This window comes from Gekko japonicus, unplaced genomic scaffold (assembly GCF_001447785.1).
Source record: "Gekko japonicus isolate JY-2015 unplaced genomic scaffold, Gekko_japonicus_V1.1 scaffold15, whole genome shotgun sequence".
Classification (NCBI taxonomy): domain Eukaryota; kingdom Metazoa; phylum Chordata; class Lepidosauria; order Squamata; family Gekkonidae; genus Gekko; species Gekko japonicus.
The window spans coordinates 3888427-3913621 of record NW_015165830.1 but is presented as its reverse complement, the minus strand read 5'-3'; the positions used below and the strand labels follow the sequence as shown (position 1 = coordinate 3913621).

At 43.5% G+C, this 25195-nt stretch overlaps 1 protein-coding gene across 1 annotated transcript in view; it reads right to left on the bottom strand.

Annotated features, from left to right (window-relative positions):
- The window catches only part of ABCC3 (ATP binding cassette subfamily C member 3), a 142443-nt gene that overhangs the window by 17813 nt on the left and 99435 nt on the right, over positions 1-25195 (bottom strand). The window contains exons 12-21 of the mRNA XM_015410727.1: positions 24287-24490; positions 17162-17308; positions 14486-14573; positions 12618-12684; positions 8408-8534; positions 8148-8324; positions 5838-6005; positions 1560-1743; positions 675-780; positions 397-544 (exon numbers count right to left, since the gene is read on the bottom strand). Of these exons, the coding sequence (XP_015266213.1) occupies positions 397-544; positions 675-780; positions 1560-1743; positions 5838-6005; positions 8148-8324; positions 8408-8534; positions 12618-12684; positions 14486-14573; positions 17162-17308; positions 24287-24490 (1416 nt within the window). The remainder of the gene's footprint in view (positions 1-396; positions 545-674; positions 781-1559; positions 1744-5837; positions 6006-8147; positions 8325-8407; positions 8535-12617; positions 12685-14485; positions 14574-17161; positions 17309-24286; positions 24491-25195) is intronic.

Below are 25195 nucleotides of genomic sequence, written 5' to 3'. Positions count from 1 at the left end.
GGTTGCTTATACTTCTCAAACAGCAGGACTTTAGATAAGTTCATGAAGTCTACTTCCCCTTTCCTCACTGTTCTGTTCGTCTGTTTTCTAACGTGGGATGACAAGGAACAACTGGCTCACTTGCTAGTTGTTCTTCCACAATAAATTTAAAAGTTAGTTCATTCAAATCTTGCTCCCTTTCATCCCACTTTATATTCATTATGTTTAGGAATTTTTAATTTATCCCCAATTAGGAAGACTTTTGAAAAAGGTACTCGCAAACTTGACTAGGCTATCAAATTTCTCAGATATCTCTGCGCATATTTTGGTTAGTCACTTTCTACTTCTCTGTCAGGTATCTAACCAGAAAGTAACTTTAAAGGAGAAATGCACCCTTATTTGACTCATGTTCCTTACCGTCCCTGTTTCTGTGGTTTCTGCCTGGATAAGTTTCTCAGGACTTTTTCTAGGTAGAAGAGGCTCAGGTGGCTTTTTATCACACACCCTTCTTTTTGTAGACATTTTGCTAGGACATTCTCCATCGGAGGATATTACACTGAGTTGTCTAATTTAGCAGAGAAAGAGAGAGAAATAGAACACAGAAATTATGATGAGGCAGCTGAACTTCCAAATCAGGCAACTATACATGATTTCTGCGGGCAGGATGGTATCTTTAAAATTGTTTCCGCGTTTACCTCAGGAACTGCTTTCGGACTTCATTAGTCACTGGTTCACTGTCTGCCAGATCTGTATGGTTGCTGAGCGTATCTTCAGCAAGCAGCACCTCCTCATCCTCCACTACTGGAATGAGAGAGTAAATCTTCAGATTATTTTAGATTTTTTAATTTTTATTTTTTTACTTAGATGATCTTAGAAAGTCAGTGCTGAAAACAAAGCTTCCTAAGCTACTGAAGAGAAGCTGTTTTGGAAGAACAAGGGGACCTCATGGTCTTTAGACAAATCTTGCAATTTCATTTGACAAGCAGTGTCAGATGCCAGCTCTGCCAGACTAAATGGATCCCATTACAGTGCACCAAGTGATGGCTAGAAGCCAAGATCTTTGTACATTATGAATGTTGAACAGTTATTTCTGACGAGCAATGGGAAGTAACTAATGTTACCATGGCTATTGTCCTGATCCAGCTTTATTGGGTTGATAATTACAGAAAGGTAATGAGGAGTGGGAAGAGAAATCAGGAGAGATGGATTCTCTCAAAAGAGGGAGAAATGATTGTTGCTTCCTATCCTAATTCTCAGTTGCAGCCAATTCTACTAAAAGACTGGTGAAACTAATACCAACAGACTGCAAGCAGCTTTGGGTCTAGTTAATTTCAATTCTACCATAAACGTTGAAAAGAAATGTTTTTGAACAGTGGCCCTGCTGGGAGGTACTACCCTCCCACTCTCCCCATTTTTAAAAGTGCTACATGTGTGGTTATATGGATAAGTACTAACATTCTTTTTTAAAAAATATATTAAACTCTTTCAAAATAGCTCTAGCCTTGGCCTTTTAACCTAGTATGGTCTTTCGACCTGACTACCAGACTGAAGACACCCTAAGACAAATGAAAAGTCCTCACTTGTTGGCTCATCTTCTTCTATATCTTCATCAGGTGCATAATTACGGAGAAACTCTGCAAAAGATTTATTTTGTTTCAAAAGCTCTTGGTAGGACCCCATTTCAGAGATTCTGCCATCCACCATGACAACTATGTGGTCCACCTGAGGGAGAAAGTTGATGCCATGGGTCACCAAAATTCGAGTCTGAAAATGCAATAATATAGAAGTCAGAATATATCTTGTTATAAATTAAAGTAAATTTTGACAGAAATATGGCCCACAATCAATAAAGTAGTGGGTGTTTTCCATGATATCAAAGACTACCATAAATGTCCCATGGTGAATGAAACTTATGAGTAAAATGTTGCTCTCACATAAGTTACACTTGTGGTTCACACAGGTGAGATTAGCAACTACCAGTGGCTCAGAAAGCCTTGTAAGTCTGAACCACGTGGTTTGGAAGAAAATGGTACAATAACCAGAGAGAGAAGATGCATTGAGAGAGGACTGACAACAGCTCATTAAACAGCAGAAAGAAAGGAAACAATAAGCATAAGAACACTAGTACTGTGGCCCTGACCTGGACAGCCCAGGCAAACCTGATCATGTCAGATCTCGGAAGCTAAGCGGTGCCAACCCTGGCAAGTATTTGGAAGGGAGACCTCCAAGGAATACCAGGGCAAGGCTATCAAGCCACTTCTCTGAACGTCCTCCATGCCCCAATAAAAGTTGCCAGAGGCCACCATGACTTCCAGGCATTGGTACACACACGCATGCACACACACACACACACACACACACACACACACACACACACACACACAGAACACTAGTACTGTGAATGAAAGATAACATAGAAGTTGCAATAGAAGAGAACACACGAAATCGGGGGGGGGGCAGAATGAGGTGGAATTGAAAAAAGATGCGCCATCTCAGAAGGAGGCACTTACAAAAAGAAAGGAGGAGGGAAAAAGAGCAGGCAATGCAGCTGAAAATTTTGTCAATAAAATAAACGGCATAATTTTAACGAGACAAAAGGGAACAGGAAAAAAAACAGAATGATGAATTGGAAGTGGAACAAAGGCACTGAAGGCTAGATAACTCAAAGTTCAGACAAATACAAAAGAAATAGAAAGGTGATTGTCGGTGCAGAAAATCATTATGGCTCTGGACTGACAAACCCAAAATGCCCTGTTTCAGGAATCCGGACACAATAAAGAACAGTTCTAAGGGCAGAACATGGAACTGCTGCAACTTGGTATTTCCTTCTCTTCTCATTCGGGCAATGTCCCAAAATTTGTTTAGAAAAGGTATATGCTGCCTGATCGAGTCAGTTCTCAAAGTAAAAAAAATACACTGAGGTAACAGGTATAACAACGTAAAAATTAGTAGTAAAACAAGTCAGGGGTATAAAAATAGTATAAAACAACATTCAGCAGCCTAAAATTATATCAAGAAGACAGTCCTCAGGCTAGAAGTAACTGTAACAACAACAGCTTTAAAACATGGAATTCTTAAGCTGAAAATCTGGGTATAAAGAAATGCTTTGGCCTGATGCCTAAAGATCAGTAAAGTATGCGCCAATGAACTTCAAATGGGAGCATATTCCAAAAGTAAGGTATCACTTCAGAAAAACCTCCATTTCCTGTTGCCACCTGCCTTACCTCAGCAAGCAGGTCCATGGAGAGCAAGTTTTGGAAGGAGCATCTTACCTGGCAGGAGGAAGTGGTTCTTCAAGTACCCTGGCCCCCAGCCATATTAGGGCCTTCAAGGTAAAGAAACAGTGCTTTGAATTGTAGCCAGAAACAGGCTGGCAGTCAGGGTAGATCTATCACCACAGGGGTGACATAATCCCTGTGTCTAGTCCCTGGCAATAGCTTCACCATCTCATTTTGGACCAGCGGAAGTTTCCAGATATTTAATACACTGTGGGATGTGATGATACTCCACTGTGCAACTTCCTTGTCCCCACCACTATCAGACAATTGTGTGAGACGGAGGCGGGGGCAAGGGATGGACAAACAGTGCAACAGTATCACATATTATAACATTTTCAGACGCTCCTTTGTAAAGCACTTTGAGAACCTTTTGGTTGAGAGTACAGCCTAGAAATACTTTAGAATAAATGAATAAACAGGCACATGTTGTGTAACACTAGGTGCTACCAGGAAGAAGGAAGCAGATCCATGTTTCTTACAATGTCAGGTTCTGCCCTCAGAGAAGAATCGAGCCAAAGTTGGGAAGTAATGGGTCAAATACAACGACAAGTAGAAAAAACAAGAGAATCAAAAGTACAAAAGAGAGCATGCATGCACAGAGATGATAAAAGAAATAGCAGAACTGAGTGCAATGAGAATGTAAAAGAACAACTGAGAAGACAATGGAGACAAAATCCCACAGTCCAATAGAAGACTGGGGGGGGGGGGGGAAGTAAAGCAGTTTAAAAATACTACAGGTAATTTGCCCACTTCCCACAAAGAATGTTCTATTAAACTATAGTGAGGTCAGGAATTAATCATGGGTGAATGGGAAGTCCCTCTTACAAGCTCAATTGAACTTTCATTTTTCTTTTTCTTTTTTATGATTCCATACTTTAAAAGCGACAAAACTTTTCATTTCCCATGATAATTCAGAGATCCCAAGGGGGAACCTGAGCTAGCTTAATGCTACCCTCCCAGAGAGGATGTCAGAAAAGAGAAAGAAGGTATCTAGGGAGCAATGCTCCCTCTAAGCTGTGGAGTCTTGTGAGCAAAAATTCTACTTTGTGAGCTCCTGAAATTAAAGTTGTGAGCAAGCGATTTGGCTTCTGCATAAATTAGTTTGTTCTGGAGCCCTCCTTCCTGAGCTAAGCCAAAAATGAATGAGCCAGAGGCTAAAAAACTGTGAGCTAGCTCACACTAACTCAGCTTAGAGGGAACACTGCTGGGGAGTTTTATCTAGGGTTTTAGAGACCTGACAACTCATGGAACCTGCTAAGCAAGCCAACTAAGGCCGTTCACTCATCTGAGTGAGCAAAGAAGTTTCTCCATCTATGCTGTCGGCTCATTTTAGCTACTTTATTATTTATTTTATTTTAGCTACCTTATTTAGCTACCTACATGCCCCTTTTCTTTAACCATGGCAGTCAGGCTGAGTGGTGGTGCACATATGTTCCATGCAGAAGGTCTTAGATTCAATCCCTGGCATCTCTAGGTAAAAAAAGACTTTAGGGCCCCATTCACACGGAGGATTTGCCACGCTAAAGGCACGAATGTCAGGTGGATTTTCGGGGCGCGATCACATGGCAACATCTGGGAAGCATAGCACACCCGTGGCCAACCTGTGGCGTCCCGCCGAAGATGTGCAATACAAAAAAACCTTGGAAAGTGCACTAGTATCCAGAAAATGAGGGGCAGGGGTGGGCGTCTGATCGCGGGAGCGCTAGAATCCCGTGGCATCCGGCGCCCGTCCACATCCCGTTGCAAACTGGATGTTTTTCATAAGCACATGCGCACAAACACGTAACTGAAAGCACTGCTGCTCCGCGAAACTGTGCATATGCACAAATGCGAAATGCTTGACGTGCTGCTTCTTTGCCACACTCCAGCATAGCCGTGTGATAGCCAGCTAACAGCCTAAGCACGAAGACTCGGGGGACCGTGTGATTAGGCTACTGTGCTTTATTTTGCTCCAGGGCAAACAGCCACGCCTCCCCCCCTTGCATTATCTGGCCCGTGTGACCAGGGCCTAGGTAGCAGAAATTGGGACAGACCTTTTTCTGCCTGAGACATTAAAGAACCAGCTCCACACTACTAGCTAGATGGATCGATGCCCTGACTTCAGAAGCTCAGACCATGCACAAGTTAGAATTTGACTTTCCCAGCACATTTCTTCCCAAGCATCAGCAGAAGGGCAACAGGGAATGGGAAAGGTCATCAAAAATTAATGGCAAGAGATGTAAGGGGAGAAATAAAGGGAGACATTAATTGAGATGCAATATGCTTGGAACTACAGATTGGAGTGGATGAGAGGCAGTGGTCTACATATGCCAAATCTAGGTGCATAGTCTCTAAGTTATTTACTTCTTTCTCTTCCTTTCTTCACAAACTTTGATTGCCTTATGGAGAAGGAAGGAAGGAAGCGAAGTGAAGTGTGGCTGTAAGGCAGACAGGCCCCAATCAATAGTTCTGTAGCACCATTAGTTGTCAGGAATAACCTTTAATGCAGCACAGAATTGTTGTTCTCATAATTTCACATATGACATCACAGTTTCTACTATGCTGACACAACTGAACATTCCTAGATACCTACTGACTTACTTTTCCTTTAAGTGTTCCTTCTGGTCCAATCACTTTGTCAAAGATGTGCTTGGCCACATGAGAATCCACAGCTGAAAGAGGATCATCTAGCAAGTAAACATCAGCATCACTGAACACAGCGCGTGCCAGGCTCACACGTTGCCGTTGGCCACCTGAGAGATTGATGCCCTGTGTAATAGGGAAAGAGGAATATTACAGCTTTTAAATTCTGTAGTAGTACCAGGTCCACAAACAGCATATTCAACAACTGCCTGAAGGTCCATTTAGCTAACAACCCACTTTTTCTACTATGATGCTCATGCAAGGTTTGGTGCTTCAGATTGTCAAGCATGGATTTTTGAATCCATCAGTCACAGTCCCCACATAGCACCACATTGTATATTCAAAGTTTTTGAACTGCTGGCTGAACAAAGCAGATTCCTGAACACAGATAAAGCAATTAAATGCTCCCAGAATTTGACTGTAGCAGGCAAAAGCTGTCATAGTAAACATCACTTTTGTCATCCAATCAAATTATAAATGGAACTCTCAACATCTACAGTAAGAAAAAGGGAGATGGAATGTCAGACAAGGCAGAATAATGCTAAAATAGCTGGAAAATTATTTTTGTGAAGGTTTGATGAATAACCTTGACTTTCATGTTCAGGGTCTTCCTTATCACCTCGGCTGACAACCAACAGTTGTTCTTCTGAACCCTGTGCATTAGAAATCACTTGCTTTAGTGATCTGAGTAAAATCCAGGTGGCTAGCAGTCTTAAATGGTTGGACCTGCCACTCAACAGCTGGGCTGCTGGAGAGGGAAAGAAGCAGGTATCATTTCCCATATGCACCATTGCCATTGCCTGGCCCCTATTCCATTATCCTTAAAAACCAATAATAGGGAGAATTTCAACAGCAGTTTCTTTTAAGAGAAAACAGCCAGTTATTCCCCAATGGCTTCAAAGGCAAGCTTATCTAGAAGCCATTCCCTGATTTTTTCTTACACTTCACTTTCTTCATCCCACATTTTACTCATGTCCTTCCCCCCCCATTTGATTCTCTTATTAAAATGTCCATCCCCTACCTTTATCCTCCCCGCTCATTGTCCCCATTGTCATTCTTTCCTTCCCCATTTTATCAATCTTTGTCTTTTCCCCACTGCCACCAAGTTTCCCCCCACTATTTTATTTAGGCATTTAATTTATATTTCTGCCATGGAACTCAACTCTTACTTAAGATTATCTCTATGTCTTCTTTTATATAGGATTCCCTCAAATCCCCCCCCACACATGAATTTATTTACTCATTTTATTAGATTTCTTGACTGCCCTTCCCTGCTTGTGTGGGGCTCAGGGCAGTTTACAACAGAATAATTCAGTACATTATAAAACCAATTAAAACCAGAGATCATTTCGGGGGGGAACACGGGGGAATGCAGTTCCCCGGGTGAGGTACGGGGGGCGGGGCACATGACGAAGCCCCGCCCCCTGCTTCCGGCCCTCATTCAGCCAGGAGGAGGCAGGAGAAGAGGGAGGGTAAGTTGCTTCCTCCCTGCCTCTCCCCACCCCTGCCTGCCTGGGGCCAGGGAGGGCCTTCGCGGGGCTTCCTTGCACTCCCACCGGCCTTGCAGGTCCACCGCCGGGCCCCTCATGGGGCTCGGCAGTGGAGCTGCAAGGCCGGCAGCGGCGGCCGGGACCGTTGGGGGCGGGGTGTGTGACCTTATGACACACTTCTGGTGATGTCAGGGGGTGTGGCATATGCTAATGAGTTATGTTAATGAGTTCCCCTAGCTCTTTTTCTACGAAACGACCCCTGATTAAAACCATAAAAATTCAATATTATAACATTCAGACTGACTCAGTATAAAGTAGCTCTGTGTGTGTGTGAGAGAGTCAAGATTGCTAACTCTGACTGGCAGCAGTCCTCCAGGATCCCAAGAGAAGGCCTTTCACATTATCTACTACTTAATCCTTTTACTTGGAGACACTGGAGATTGAACCTGGGAACCTTCTGCATCCAAAGCAGATGCTGTATCACTGAGCCATGGCCTCATGATGACCACACCCAGGCCAGCTTAACTGTAACATGGCCGTATGTCATCCACATCAGACCACACATCTTTCTAAAACCCAAACTCCTCTTTCCCCTTCTATCCCTACTAAGTTTAGAATTGCACTGTAAGATGCCAAGTATTAAACCCCCCCCCCAAGTTCTGCATGGCTGATTTAGATCACCTTTGAGTCTTTTCATGACTTGTGATCTTCCTCCTCTTATGTCATTAGCATCTGGTGGTCAGCCATTTCTCTCTACTTTTGCTACTGAAAGCCTTACCTTCTCACCTATCTCAGTCTGATCTCCACCAGGAAGCACCTCAAGGTCTTGCTGCAAGGCACATGCCTCCAAAATAGTCTGGTACTTCTGTTCATTATAAGGGTGGCCAAACAAGATATTATCTTTCAAGGTAGCATTCTGGATCCATGCTAGTTGAGGTACATACGCAACAGAACCCTGGACAAATCACAAGGGGATTAGTGGCCGAGCAACACTCATTATTCAGTTCTCAATGCCCTCTCATGCTGTTCTGAACCAACCTTCACAGCTGCTTCCCCGTGGAGTTTTTCCATTTCACCAAGAAGAGCTGACACCAGAGAAGACTTCCCACAGCCAACATGACCCACAACAGCAACCAAAGAACCACTCGGAACCAACCAATTTATACTGGAGGGACAAAAAAAATCTAGAGTCAAGCTGGGCTAATCTAAAAATATGTACACACAAGCAGCAGTGGCCAATGTAAACATAATAACACAGAACCAAGAGTTTAGAGGCATCTTAAAGATTTAACAAATATATGATGGCATGAGGTTTTGTGGGCTAGAGACTACGCTGCCAGGCCTATAAGATGTCGCAGTACCTGCTACTGTTGCTCAAGTAGACTAACATGGCTACTACCCCCTGAGAGTTCTCATAATAAAGCAGTTAATATGCCTGCCCTATGTCACTTGGTACATTGCTGCATGTGGTATGCTGTACTGGATCAGGCTGGAGTTTAACACAACATTCCATCAGAGAGTCCGTTTAATCAGCTTTACACAGATTTGGCCATGTGGTTGGAGAAAGTATGCAAGAGGAGAAGGCTTGAGGGAAACTCATGACAGGAAAAACACTCATGAAGCTAACAGTAACCAATTAGAGAAGTAACAGAGAGACTACCCATTTGAATGGGTTACAGGGGGCCTCCTACCCTCATCCTCCAAAAGATTTCCAGAGCTGACTTGCATCACAGTTTTGTTTTGTGTTTTGTTAACATGCTTACGTGATTGAGAGTTGACTGTTATGCCTTACAGTAGTCATGTAAAAGGTCTGACCTGTGTTCTAACTGTAGCCTGGATCCACCCATATTACACAGATTTTTTGTCAAGGCCAAGCTTTTTTTTTTTAAGTCCATTTTGGCACATTTAGCTGACAACTGAAAGATAATAATCTGACTCCCCCTTTAAAAACAGAGATCTATAGTGCCCATCCTAAGCAGAGTTCTAGCCCTCTAACTCCAGTTGAAGCCAATGGACTTAGATGAGTATAACTTTGCTTAGGGTTGCTCTGTGATGCAGTATTGTCTTAAAAATGCAGGAAGTGTTGGCAGAGCTAAAACTGGAGAGTTACTGTGACACCACAAACCTCCCAATGCAGCAATCTGCTTCCCAGTGAATCTGAGAAATCATGAGCCCGGGAGGTTGAAACCTGAATGACCAAATAGTGCTCAGGTCATTTTTAAACAAACTTTTCTTTTTGCCAATGCTAGATATATTTTCTGTGTCAGGTTTCCTGATGCATACAAGCACAGAATGTGGGGAACTCACTAGGATCTCAAAAAAAAAAAAAAAATCAGTTTATAAAACTACCCCCTCCCCTCAAGCAAGGGCATAATCTAGCCAAATTTAAACACTTTCATGGTGCACAGATTTCAATGGCTTGAAAAATCTCTGCTGGAGGAAGGGATTTCCATCTATAGAACTGGGTTTCCTTGCCTCCCGCTTTTCACTGCAGCTCCAAATATGTCCTGAAACATTGTTCCTATGAGGACAGGAAACCTCTGGGAATTGCATGGGTGGAGGGAGTTGAAGGACTGCAATGGGAGGAAGAAAATAGTGAAACTCTCCTTTCCTTTTCTTCAGCAGAAATTTTCCACTGGATGTGGAACAATGTGAGAGTTAACCATGTGTTTAACTCTGCCAGTGAAATTAATGGAACTGAAAGTGCTTATCTTGAGTTGGTTCTTACTTGGTATCTATAGTACTCATAGCTGCAGAGAGAAGTTGGAATATAGTAATTATTGGGCAGGGTTTCCACTGACTAGTGTAAGTTCCATAAACAGCCTCTCTCTCAATATCACAGATTCTTCTTTATCACCACCAATCTAGCCTTCTCCTGGTAAACCTTTCAGGAATTATCACAGCAATGAAGGGACACAACAGAGGTTTATAAAATTACTAGGAAAAATGCCCGTTGTGGAAATAAATACAACGATCTCTAGAAAGAGGCTCTGGGCGGGTGCCCCAGCCTTGGACGCTCAGTGTCAATTTGCTGTGGTGACCTCAGCAGGGTATAATGACACTGAGTCCACCATTTTCTCCAGAGGAACTGATCTCTGCTACCTAAAGAACAGTTGTAATTTTGAGTGATCTCCAGCCCTCACCTGGAGATTGGCAACGATGGTTCCCCAGAAGGGAATGGTTGGTTTGGAGGGTGGAGTCTATGGCTTTGTACCTGTCCGAGGTCCCACGCCTCACAATGGCCTCTAGAAAGAGGCTCTGGGCGGGTGCCCCGGCCTTGGACACTCAGTGTCAATTTGCTGTGGTGACCGCAGCATGGTATAATGACACCGAGTCCAACATTTTCTCCAGAGGAACTGATCTCTGCTACCTAAAGAACAGTTGTAATTTTGAGTGATCTCCAGCCCTCACCTGGAGATTGGACACATTTTATCTCAGAATAGCAAACTGTTTAGAATGTTAGAGGCAAAAGCCAATCAAGTTGCATATGCAAACGACCTCTGTGTTCCGAGGCAAAGGCCAATGAGGCTGCATATGCAAATAACCTCTGTGTTCTGACTGGCTATGGGGGGGAGATGAACAGCAAACTGTTTAGAATGTTGGAGGCGAGACTCAAGCAATGCAGCCAGTGGATACGGACAAATTCTGAGTGACACACCAGGGTGCCAACCAATTCCGGAGTGTGTGGAATGTTCTAGAGAAGTGCCACCACCATTCGGCTTTTATTTATAAGGGAGATGCATGGGGTAGAAAAAGTGGATAGAGGGACCTTTCGCTCCTTCTCCCATAATACTAGAACTTGGGGCACCCAAGTTGATAGGTAATAGGTATTGGGCAGAAAAAAAGAAATCTTTATTTATTCAATGAGTAACTAAATTGTGAAATTCACTGCCAGTGGTGGTAATGATGGCCATAAGCGTATATGGATTTAAAAGGGGTTAGAACGATTCATGGAGAATAGGTCCATCATGGCTACTAGCCATGATGATAAAGGGAACCTCCATATTCAGGGGTAGTAAACCTCTGAAACCCAGTGCTAAGAGGCAGGATCAGGAGGATGCCTTGGGCTTTGTGCCCTGTTTGTTTGACTCCCCAGGGCAAAAGGCAGGTCACTGTGTGAAACAGAATACTGAGCTAGATGGATCCAACAGGGCTCTTCTTATGTTCTTAGCTTTCATGGTTTCATTCCCATGGAGCTGCAGCCCTGTTTGAAAAGCCTGAACCAGATGAACAGGGCAAATCACCGGGGTTCTTCCTACCCTATTGGTATCCACCAAGGAGAATGGAACAGACTCATGTAATTAGCACCACATCAGTGAAGCATGGCGTTAAGCCATTGAAAAAGCAGCTCTCATACTATTGCAGTGTCATATGAAAAGTACCAAAGAAATCCCACATTTTGTAAAACCCCAAATGCTTTTGTCTGATTTAATCACACCATTTGATCGGGGAGTGGGGGGGGGGCTCAACTAAATTTCGGGAATCTATTTGCGCTGTCTTGCTAGAGAATTTGGTTTAGGTTGCTGCTGAGCCTGTTCAGCCTTGCTGTTTACCTCCTACAGAACTCTGCCCCAGTGCCTCAGGAAAAAAGCTTTTAAAAACCATCGCTGGTTCATACTGCTGTTGTGTTACACTCCCGTTCTCTGAAAGTCAACGTTACAATAATGGATGGGTTGAATTTTCATCATTCTGGAAGTAACCAGCCATTCCCAAGCACTTCCTCAGCCATGTTAAAAAGCGGATGAAAGATTTAAAGGGCATGCATGATAGATGTTTATGTTATGCAACAGGAATATTCTTGTGAGTCTGCTCAGCCTCACTAATGCCAGATGTTCTTCAATGCAGCCTGATCCTTTTGACACCTCTATTCGTTCTGCCCCTGGCTTAAAAAGGTGGGACTCAGAGAACAAAGATGACATGCAATTTACAGACAACAGGCAGCTGCTGTGCAATCAGGTGCCATCCTCCTCAGTTTGTCAGTTTGCCTCTACCACACTACCTCTCCTCCATGACAGCAGAGGCATGCTCACAATACTCCTCTGTAGAGGAATGCTGTGAGCAAACCCAGTGAGCCCCCCTCTGTGAGCTTTTGCTAACATACTGCTACTGGAACCAGCTTGGAGATTCACGGTGATTTTTACTGACTTCCCACTTTCTTTTCCTTCAAGACAACAAATGTATGAAACTCAGCCCTGGGAACACAAGCTGCAGGCAAATACTGGCATATACAACTGAGTGTTGTTCTTACTCTTTCAGAGCTGGATCAAGATCCTTTGCCCAGCTGAATGTTCCATCCCTTACAGTAACAGCATACCCTACACACAAAAAACAAACAAACACAAAATAACACTAAAGGGTTAAGGAGGGGGGGGAGAGCAAAATTCTCACAGTCAATGAGTTGCTAAGGGGAGAAAATTATTGTTGAGATATGAGGAACCCCAGTGATAAGTTTTGTTCTGGCTTGTTTTTGAAGAAGCTTCCTGTCCCATGTCTGGCCACAAATCATACTGCTGAGGTCAATGCCAGATGAAACTTTCAGACATTACGGAACTGGTGGTATTTTTAAGGAGAGTGCTATGGAACTGTGTATTTCTGCAGTAACGTCCATTATCCTCCAAGCAACTTACATGTTTATGGAATGCAAACAAATTCTTTAAAGTAAGGGACAGTCAGCAATCCTAGCTTAAATATTTGTCTAATAGCAATTACTGAGATGCACAGTTGTTTATCTACCCTACCCAGCCATGGCTGTTTAGAGATTATACTCCAGTGCTTTGAGCAATTTAATTTTCAGCTGTTCAAAAACAGTTCAACACTTTCCCCCCCTGAAAACGAAGACATTATGCCAAAGGCTGCTGCAGTCAACCAGGATGCCACTAGGGAACTGGACTCTCAAGAGCAGGCATGTGCTGGTAAAGTTGTGTCCTGCTCTATGAGGGTAAAAAACATAAAGATTTTACATGCAATTGCATTAACCACCCCAGGGCTTCCAGCCCTTTCCCTCAAACCTTGAGTGATGCAATCAGTTGACTGTTAAAATTCTAAACAGACTTAGCACCCTTCTAAGTCCACTCACGCTACATTGCAACATTCTCTCTGGTTCTGGTTTCTTTCTTTGGCCATACAGTCTATGGAATTCATAGTGTAAAGAGGTATATGGTAACATCAATCACATCACAGTCACACTGATTAAATTGTTAAGGCTTCAGGCCTGATTTATAGTTTATGGTGAATGGTACCATTAGCTTGGATACAATGGAGCATTTCTGTGGACCAAACAATTTCTGCCTGCTGAGTGTGACTTTCTTGTCCCCTGTTTGTGCTGCAGCTGAAAATGCCCCCCAAATGCTACTCCTAGGGCACAGGGGTCCCCTTGGGAATAGCATGAGGGAGCATTGTGGGCAGCAGTGAGAGGGGGAAAGACAATAAAGTTACACCCATGGACAGAAGAACTTCTACCTATGGAAATGCTACATTGGATCCAAACCCATACTCTGTCTGCATGGCACCTCTGACCATGTGAAGACTCAGATAGTCAGTTACTACACATTTCCTTAAATTATATTAGAAATGGCTGAATTTCAAATGGTCACACTTGGCACAGTTTGTGGTAATATACTTAGCCCTTTACTAATAGAATGTGTGAAATCAGGCAAGCAATATTTGGAAAAGGGCAAGATGACCATATGTCCCTAAGAGAACAAGTGGTATTTCACCTCATATTTTCTTTAGTACATTCACCATGCCCTTATCATGACAAATGAACAGGACTGCAAACAAAAAAGCATCTTCTGAGGGAAATAGCCAAAAGTATTTGTATAGTCTAAATGCTGGTTCTCATTTTGATGAATCACAAGCTGAAATTGTTGACAATTTCAAAGTATAGTGCTTGATATGAAAATTCTGTCTGCTGCGTTGGATGCAGCATGGCTGCTGCAGACATGCAAGCGATTAGTAGATACTAGAGTCATTCCATGCATGTATGAAACAGCCTTTAGTAGTTAAGAAAGTTCTTCCTAGCTGCATTCTTTAGATGTTGTGATCCAGTACCACCATACAAAATGAAGTCTTTCCTGCCCAATCTCTCTGCTAAACACCTCACACCGGAATTTTTACCTGGAGTAATCAACTTGGTTTCCACAGAACTTGGATCAAGTTCATCATGTGACAAGAAATGCTGGATCCTCTTCAAGGAAACGCTTGCCTGGGGGAGCAAAATGCTTGTTTTATTCATTCTGCCTCATGAGAAATAAAGAGCAGGTTGTGCATTCTCTCCGGCCGGTCTCCAATTTGTCCTATTTGGGCAAATTACTTGAGAGAGCAGCAGCGATTCAGTTGCAGAGCTTTATGGAGGACACTTCCATGCTAGACCCATTTCAATCCAGCTTCTGGCCAGGCCATGGGACAGAGACGGCACTGGTTGCCCTCACAGACAATCTCCAGAGGCATCTGGATCGAGGTGGTATGGTGGTACTGTTGTTGTTGGACCTGTCAACAACGTTCGACATGGTCAACCATCAGTTACTGATCCACCGCCTCGCCGATACTGGGATTCAGGGGCTTGCCTTGCAATGGCTTGTCTCCTTCCTCCAAGGTTGGGGACAGAGGGTGACGTTAGGGGAACAGATGTCCCAGAGGTACCCGCTGGTCTGCGGGTTCCTCAAGGGGCGGTGTTATCCCCAATGTTATCTAACATCTACATGCGCCCCCTCACCCAGATTGCCTGGAGGCAAAGGCTAGGGTGTCATCAATATGCAGATGACACCCAGCTGTATCTGTTGTTGGGTGGGCTGTCTGACTCTACCCCAGATGACCTGGAGTGGGCGCTTCAGGACATGGCGGGCTGGCTTAGACTGAGTTGATTGAAATTGAATCCAACAAAGGCGGAGGTCCTGTGCCTGAGTCAGAGCGGGTCAGGGGTAGGGATCCCACTCCCGACCTTTGATGGGCCGCCACCGGTGCCAGCACCAAGAGTTAGGAGCTTGGGAGTGCTCCTGGACGCCGCCTTATTAATGGAGGCCCAGGTAGCAGCCACTGCCAAGGCAGCCTTTTACCATCTACTGCTGATTAGGCAGCTGGTTCCCTTCCTCAAACGCAATGACCTGGCAACAGTGATTCATACTATGGTCACCTCGAGATTAGACTACTGCAACGCTCTCTACATGGGGCTGCCCTTGTCTCAAATCCAGAAGCTGCAGCTAGTGCAAAATGTGGCAGCCAGGGTATTAATGGGACTCTCTATATGAGACCACATCCAACCTGTGCTGAAGGCATTGCACTGGCTGCCAATAGCTTACTGGATTTGTTTCAAGGTGCTGGTTTTGACCTTTAAAGTCCTATATGGTCGGGGGCCTGTCTACTTGAGGGACCGCCTTTCTCCATATGTGCCCCAGAGAGCACTGAGGTCAGGGACACAGAACCGCCTGACTCTCCCTGGTCCGAGAGACGCCAGGTTGCCCATTACTAGAGCCAGGGCCTTTTCAGTGGCGGCTCCACACTGGTAGAATGAGCTCCCGGAGACATCAGGGCCCTGCGGGACCTTCTACAGTTCCGCAGGGCCTGTAAAATGGAGCTCTTCCACCAGGCTTTCAATTAGGAGCCACCACTGTTGAATGAGCCACCGGAACATCTCATAGCCCTGTGATACACCGCTGGATACTGTCTTCCACTATGGGATCGTATACTGAATGCTGTCATCACCTGTACTGTCCTTACTAGCACTTTTATGATGGTATGTAGGTTGCTTTTGTGTATTTTTATTGTATTTATTGTTTTACTGCATTTTAATGTCTGTTCGCCGCCTTGAGCCAGTTCACCCGGCAAGGCGGGATACAAATTGAAAATGCAAGGCTATTATCACACCATGTTTTCTCCATAATGGACATCAGCTAATTCATGTCACTTAAAAGTTCACCCAGAAAGTAACATGGTTAGACCTACATTGAGGGCCAAATGAGAAGTGGCAGAAGCCAAGTTGCTTGCTGGGAGAGGGGCTAGAGAGGAAGTCTTCAATTTTTAGAACAAAACAGGTTTGCAGGTGTGGGATGCTAAACTTTCTCTACCCAATTTACATCCTTACATCCTCTCTTCCTTGCCAAGCTACAATATCAGAATTTATTTAGGAGAAAGTCACTGGAGAGATGGTGGTGGGGACTGAAAGGAACATGATAAGCATAGGGAAAGTTCAGCTCCCATCACCCATCACCTCTTGCTTTTTTAAAAAAAGACTTCACACATGACACATATAAGTTCAAACCCAGTCTCCCCCATAATGCTTTTATCCTGCTCTTCTTTCAAGGAGGACAGAGTGGTTCTGTCCTCCTCTCTGTTTGGTGTACTGGTTAAGTACTGGCGTACTGGCAGACTCTAATCTGGAGAACCATGTTTGATTTCCCACTTCTCCACATACAGCTGCTGGCGTGACCTTGTGTCAGTCACAGTTCCCTCAGAGCTGTTCTGGAAAGAGCAGTTCTCTGAGCTCTCTCCTCACAGGGGTGTCTGTTGTGGGGAGAGGAAGGCGATTGTAAGCCACTTTGAGACTCCAAGTGAAGGGCGGGGTATAAATCCAACTCTTCTTCTTGTCACAATAGAGGTAGGTGCTCTGAATTACTGAGTAGCTGAACTCAGGCTTCCCCTGTACTACATTCTATATACACCACTTTGGCTCTCCAACAGGCCCACCACTGATTCACCTTTTCTGGCTTAGATATCTAGCTATATGCTTGACCTACAAAGTCCTGTTTGCTTTCAACATAAGCTTCTTCTTCTTTTTTTTAAAGGCAGCAGCCTTACCTGTGCAATATTGCTTATGACCTGGGGAAGCATGTTGAGTGGAAACCTCAGAATATTAAACAAGGAGAGGGACACAAAGGCTTTCTCTGCATCGAGGACATTTTTTTCCTCCACGGTGACATAAACAGCAAATGTGGTCAGGGCAACCTGGAAATGTAAGAACAAAAAGCAACATTCTCTACTGGAGGAATGAAAAATTGCTTAGATTGTTACGCTAATGTGCTGCAGAAAAAGAAGGCTTGGTGCAATCCCACAGAAATACAAATGCAGTACAAAGAAATAAAAATAATAATGTCGCTGAATGCTGCATTTTTCAACAGCAAACACTTAGTATTTTACTATAACAAATTTGGGGGCCATGGGGAAATCACAGAAGGAATAAACTACTTGGAAATTCCTGGCTCAGTTCTTTCCATTTGGGGCCTGAACAAGTCAGTTTCCCCATTTCCTCCTTTAAATGCCAGCATTCATTGCCTCTTGCAGCAGTACTTGTCAGGCCTTTGTAGGGGGAAGGGTTGGTTTTTTTTATTGCATAAAGTAACACTCTTGTGGATTCCAGCGGTCTCCTCCAAGCAGGCAGAAACCCCTACCTTGTCTGTGGAACCCACTTCACTGTCCTGCTGACATGCACGTACCATCAAATTTACTATTAAAGGGAATGACAAAGAATTGGAATGGACTCCTGACTTCTATGGATCTTACACATACAAAAAGTCAGTTAGGTCCAGATTTTTCCAGAACAGAGGATGAAGATGGAAAAGTAATTTGGATAGCCAATAGGACCTGTGCACTGGGAAGGAGTTAAGATCTGACAGGAGGTAGTTTGGTCAGTTAGATTTTGAAGGTTGAGAGTTATAGGTTGGAAGCTGTGAGAGAAACAGAAGAGTTATTTATAGTCTATCTTTCTCACTGAGACTAAAGGTGGACTAAACACTGTAAGTCAATGCAGTCAGTAGGATGGGCCATCCACTAAGCAGTGGAATAGGATTAGGAGGCAGAATTTAAAACCAAGTGGAAAACCCAGAACCAGCATAAGTATTAAAATGACATATTAAACAATGCAGAGATTACATAACAGGTCAACACATACAGCAACAAATAGTACATACTGCACCTAGTAGTATAGGCCATAGTCTCTTTCTCTTTATTAAAGTATTCTCCCAAATCAACTCTGTTATAATGAAGCCTTATCACCTTTGTAAAAATGCCCTCTTGAATAATTCCATTTTGCACTGTTTGCCCTGTATGCCACTCATTGATGCCATTTATGCAACTCACTAGGTAGGCCACTCCATAAGGTAAGCAGAGAATCCACATATACAGGCAATAGTTGATTTTGCCCATTTGCAGTGTGGGACCTGCAGAAGGCCCTACTCAGATAAGAAAAGCTGTCATGGTGGAGCATAGTGTCCAGCAGATATGACGGTCCAAGGCCGTGAAGGGCTTTGTATGTTAGCCAATACCTTGAATTGAACCCAGTAACTGATAGGCAGCCAACAGAGTGACTACAGAATGGAGCTAATACATCCCGATAGTAACTCAACTGTGGCATTCTGCACCAACTGGAGTCTCCAAGTTGACTTTGAGGGACACCTAAGTAGAGTGCATTACAGTAGTCTAGTCTCAAGCATCCAGGTGGCCAGATTGGCCAGGTCAAGTTAGGGGGTCATCTTCTGGACTAAACTAAGTTGGTATAAAGTGTTTTTACAGCTGCATTTATCTGCTTCTCTGGCAGTAACGTTTTATCCAGAATAACCCTTAAAAACTCTTGACTGAGTCAATGTGGGTCAGCTGTGTTGGATATTGTAACTCTGGATCCACGAGGATCTGGGAGGGAAAGGGTTAAGAGAATTTTTTCACTCGGGTACACTTGGCAGTTTGCCCCACCCTCTCATCGGTTAGATGTTGAGCCTCTTTGGCCATTGATTGACTTCTGTTTTCATCTTACGTAGGACCTCTCTTTTTTTTCTCTCTCTACTAGCTGAACTTGGAACTGTAGCAAGTTAAACTTTTTTGAAGTTAATCTGTTAATAAGTTAAATGTACCTACATGAATATGTCATCTAAGATGTGATTCCATTTTTTATTAAATAATTTTTTTCTTCTCTTCTTACCATTGGAGTAATTTGTTTCAACACCATTTCTCCTTAACCGGGAAACGTGGAGCATTGGGCATACTGCGTAAAGTTTCTGTGCTCCCAAGGCAAATGATATTCTTTTACATTTAACCCAATAAACTGAACCCCCTCAAAAGTGGGAAGCATAATATCCTTCAAAGTCTCTGCCTTTCCAACCAGTATTACCTCTGTCTTGTCAGGATTTAATTTCAATTTGTTAACTCTTAGTCATTTAACTACAGTGGATAGGTTGCATAGGGTGTTGATAACAGCCAACCCCAAAACTATGAATTTGTCCTAAGAGCTTTACATAGAGGTTGAATAGAGCCCCATCAGGCTAGAACCCCATCAGGACAGGTCCCACACTGATGACAACTGGTCTCACCTGGCAACCCTTTGGGTTCAGTCTGCAAAAAATGATTTGAAACAGTTCAGAGCACATCCTGATGCTTACTTTTGTCTCCAAATGCCCCAACAAGATGGCATGGTCCACTGTATCAAATCCTGTAGGAGCAACCAAGAAGCATGGCCTTTGTCTATGTCCAGACACAGGTCATCAACCAAAGCCACCACAGCTGCCCATAACCCATCTTGAAGACAAACTGAAAAGGGTCCAGAGTAGATGAGTTGACCAATACAACCTGGAGTTAGTCAGCTACTGGTGACTCATTCATTTTGCCAAAAAGGGTAGGTTAGAGACTAGGTGATAATTAGCCACATGATTTTTCTGTAGGGATGAGTTTTTTTTAAAAAAAATAGTGGATGGGTAACTGCCTTTTTGAGTGGCCAAGGAAAGTGACCTAATTGTTGATTTATGATGGACATCAAGGGCTTAGTGATGGAATCTGTACAGGTTTTTAGCAGTCACAATGGACAAGGGTCCAGAGCACAAGTAGCAGTCTTCACAGATCCCAGGATTCTGTCAACATCCATCACAGTAACTGGGTCAAAGTGGTCTATCAACAGACCAGATGATGTATTACACTTTTCTTCTAACTGATATGTTACAGCCAGCATCTAGATCAGTTAGTATTCATAATATTTTATCAGCAAAGTTTTTTGCAACAGTCTCACAACTAATTGTTCCTGAGTCAACAAAGGCTTAGATATAAGAGAAGTGAGTCAACAAAGGCTCAGAGGAGAAATCCAACCTTTAGTTCAGATTCCCTCCTGGGGAACTGAGTGTACAAATGTGTTACAATACGCAAACATACTGAGTCTGGTGTGAAACCAAGTTGCAGCAGGATGCTGTATTTTAATATGTTATAAACCATTCCTTGGGCATGTGCTGTTTAAAACCTAAGACCTTCTGACCGATTCCCTTGCCAATAGGGGGATATGGGGAACCTGCCTTGCAGTGGCTGTCCTCCTTTCTCCAAGGTCGGGGCCAGAGGGTGGCCCTTGGGGAGAGGATTTCACCACGTTATCTTATGGTATGTGGCATCCCGTAAGGGGTGATCCGCTCCCAATGTTATTTAACTTCTATATGCCCCCCCTTGCCCAGTTAATCTGGGGGTTTGGGCTGGGTTGTCACCAGTATGCTGATGGCACCCCACTGTATCTGTTGATGGTCGGCCGGCTGGACTGTACCCTGGATACTTTGGTTAGGGCTTTGGAGGCTGTGGTTGACTGGCTACAACAGAGCCAGCTGAAACTAAACCCAGCTAAGGCGGAGGTTGTGGGGGGATGGTTTTAGGAACCTGACCCCCAGCCCATGGTGGGGCGCCACTGAGACCAGCACCAATGGTGAAGAGTCTGGGAGTGACCCTGGATGCCTCCCTTTCTATGGAGACCCAAGTCACTACAGTTGCCAGGCAATGTTCCCTCTAAGGTATGGAGTCCTGTGAGCAAAAATTCTACTTTGTGAGCTACCGGCATTGAAGTTGTGAGCAAGTGATTTGGTTACTGCATGAATGAGTTTGCTCTGGAGCCATCCTTCGTGAGCGAAGGCAAAAATGTGTGAGCCAGAGGCTAAAAAACTGTGAGCTAGCTCACACTAACTCAGCTTAGAGGGAACACTGTTGCCAGGTCAGCCTTTTATCATCGTGGGCGGGTCAGGCAGCTGGCTCCCTACCTTCCCTCCCAGGACTTGGTGATGTTGATCCATGCAATGGTCACTTCCAGCCTTGACTACTGCAATTCACTCTACGCGGGCCTACCCTTGAACCTGATCTGGAAGCTTCAGTTGGTACAAAATACGGTGGCATGCCTGCTAACTGGGACATCTGTGTGGGTGCACATTCAGCTAGTGCTACGCTAGCAGTACTGGTTGCCAATTTAGTATGGTATGGTTATGGTATTAACCTTTAAGGCCCTATGCGGCCAGGGATCAGCATACCTGTGAGACCGTCTCTCCCCATATGTGTCCCAAAGAGACTTGCACTCTTCTGACCAGCACTGTTTAGTGGTCCCTGGCCCAAAAGACTTCTGCCTTGCCTTGACCAGGACCAGGGCCTTTTCTGCCCTGGCTCCGGCCTGGTGGAATATGCTCCCAACTGAGATCAGGGCCCTGTGAGATTTGTGGCAATTCCTCAGGGCCTGTAAAATGGAGCTATTCCGCCAGGCCTTCAGTCGAGGCAGTGGACGTGAAACAACATTGGCCTACCCTGCTTTCAGTTGCGCCATGGTGCTATTTATATTAATTGGCACTGGAAGCGGCTGATTTATACCATCAAAGTGCTTCACTGCGCCTACCTGGCATGGGTCTACTGGAATGAAACTAATCATTATCAGGTATTTTAGATTGGTCTCTTAAATATTAACTGTGTTAGAATTAATTTTAATGTGGTGATGTTTTTATGGAATTTATGTGTGTGTATGCTGCTCTGAGCCCCCTTGCAGGGTAAGGTGGGATAAAAGTAGATAAATAAATAAAATCCCTCAACTCCTAGTTTGTTTGTTTGTTTATCTGTTTTATACCCTGCCCTACCCCACCAAGGCAGGCTCAGGGCGGCTTACAGAGGATAAAATACATATCAACAATCAAAATTAGCATGAAATAATTAAAAACAGTTCATTATAACAGGAGAATATTAAAGTGCTAGCTATTTTATTTTGATGTCATAACAGTGGTGTTACCGCGTGAGTGCATTCCATAAGTTGTTTGGTTTCCAGCTCAATGATCTTCCTCAGATATAATTGGCGCGCACAGGCTGTTAATATTTACAAAAGTTGTTAATATTTGCCTCAGTGGTTTGTTTCCTATTGAATAAACTCTGTTCTAGTTCGCTTTAAAAAGAAAACCACCTTTCCCTGTCAGTTTAGCTCATTAACCCTCCCTTATGAATTCAGGCTTGGGTAGGTGTATATTAAAGCTCGGGTTTCATCCCTGTACACTGTTTTTTAATCACCCCCCTGTGGACCCTGGTGCAGTGAGGCAGGTGGGAAATTGTGAATCAAGGAAAATCCCATCGAGTGGTGTCTAGCCCCCAAGACAGCCATCAAACAGAACTAATGAAGACACTCAAAACTCACAGTCCTGGTCAGCTGAAGGCTGCTGCTCTCAACTGCTAAGGGACAATCAACAGGGAATGGTTACCTCCATCATGCCTTTGCTTGTAAGCTTCCAAGATGCTAGGTACTGTGGGAGATGCCGTATCAAACCAGATGGCCCTCTGGCCTAACCAGCAGAGGTATGTTCTTAAACAGAGCTTCAGAGTTCAACCAAATTCCAGCACCATGGAGCATAGCCTTGCTGGATTTTTAGCATATAGCCCAAACAGTGCGGGGAAACTCAGATTCTCTTCTTCTGCAGGTTGGGGGTGTGGAAGATCAGTGCTATTTAAATGTTTTAATAAAAATGTGATGACACGTCAAAACTAAGAACATCGAATGCCCACTAGAAGGAAAGGATGTAACTGTAACATTAATTTAGGGGGAAACATTAAAAGAACCAGAGAAAGAATAACTGCATGGATCTAGTTAACCTTTTCCTTGCTGGAGTAAATTTTTTACATATCACAGCAAGCATGGCTATATTTGTTGTTGTTGTTGTTGTTGTTGTTGTTGTTGTTAAAGCAGCCACTGAGACCAGGCTGATCTGGCCATGTGGATCCATACTACAGTAACCTTGAGGCCTGTAATGCACTCATAAGTCTGGCCTCAAAGACAACCCAGAAACTCCAGCTGAATGCCTCAGCTTGATTATCACACGGAACTATGAAAACTATGCCCATCATGCCTGTTCTGTAGTCACTTCTTTGGTCACCAATTTGTTCCCGGGTGCAATTCAAGGTACCGTACTGACCATCACCTAAACAATCCTATGTAAAATCAGCACCCCAGCATTCACCACGGTGGCTCCCACTTTGTAGAATAACATGACTGAGGAGGCGAGGAAGGCTCTTACACATCTATCATTCCAAAATGGAATTGTTCAGGAGGGCCTTTTTATACAGAGAATAGGGCTGTAGTTTATGGCACTGTTTATTGTATGCATTGCTTCTTTTTTACTGCACTAGTCTCTAATTTCAGCAATCCAGTATTTGCAGTTTTATGCCATGTCTTATACTGTTTCTATTGCTTTACAAAATTTTGTAATTCACCTTGAGTCTCAGTGAGAAATGTGGACTATAAATAAAGTAAATAAATAGATCCTGGATGATGAAGGAATTTTGTTATTTAGTCTTGTACAAATACTATGAATTATCTGTTTAAATATTAGCACTGTATCGCTAAAAGAGGCTAGTTGGTGGCAGTAAAGAGAGTTGAGTTGAGCTGAAGCTTCCTGGAGCCTAAGCTATCAGAATGGGCGGTTATCAGTTCTGAACACACAGCATGAAAGTTAGGATGGCTGCCAGTTTATAATTTCCACAGGCTTTTGCACATGTGAAAGTGAGGCTTCTTTTAAACTGAAAGCTTTAAAAAAAATCCCAATAGAAACAGTGCATATAAACTGCAGGCATTTTGCAGGTTTTTCTTCTCCCCCATGAAAAATTATAGAGGGATTGCCCTGCCATGTCACAGGCAGCTCCTCCTACATAATTACAAGGTACACCAACAAATCTTACCAGAAATGGTGCGCTAACCCATGCAAACGTTGACAAGGCATTGAGATAGGCTGCCTTCTTCAAGACTCTGAGTTCATTCTTCCTTATGTCCAGAACCTTCTCTGCAAAGGACGGTTCCCAGGCATACAGCTTCAATACCTTTATGCCACTGAGAATTTCATTCATCAGCTTAATGCGGGAGTCTTTGTACCGCATCTGTTCCACCTAAATGATTTAAGACATCATTAGCTATTATGCGTAAACTGACTACTTGTACTATGAATGATCCCAATGTCTTCACATGGAAAATGATAAGCCAAAATGTCTATGAAATACCATTTCCATGGTTGTACATGTATCACACACCTGTAGACAGATACATTGGTTAAAAACAAATGTTTTAATGAGCTTGGTATAGAGGGTAAATTGTGGTCACAAATGTTAGGAAGTATTAACACTCCTGGGTATATATAGAGAAAAATAGTTTATGCCTGCCATTCTTTTTGTAAATGGAAAAAGAGGTAGAGCTCCTCCTTTCTATACAGAAGGTCTCATGTTCAGTCTGTGGCATTTCCAGCAAAAGGATCTTTAGTAGGAAAGACCTCTGCCCAAGATCTTGGACAACTGCTGTTAATTAAGGTAGACAATACTGGGGTAGGTGGAGCCAGGATAAGCCAGCATTTTATTATAATATAGGTTCATGTCATAAGAACATCTTGCAACAAAACAAAACGAAAACTAGTTTTATTTGGACTCTCTTCTACCATTGACCTCAGGCTGATTTATATAGGATCACTTTCAAGTATGTTTAAAGTAATATGTGAGAACAAAGGCATTGTCAGCCAGATCTTCTACATGTTTGTTCCCTTTGCAGCACCACAGTCATAAGGAAACCAGAAACCATTAATCACTCATTGATGCTTTCTTCTG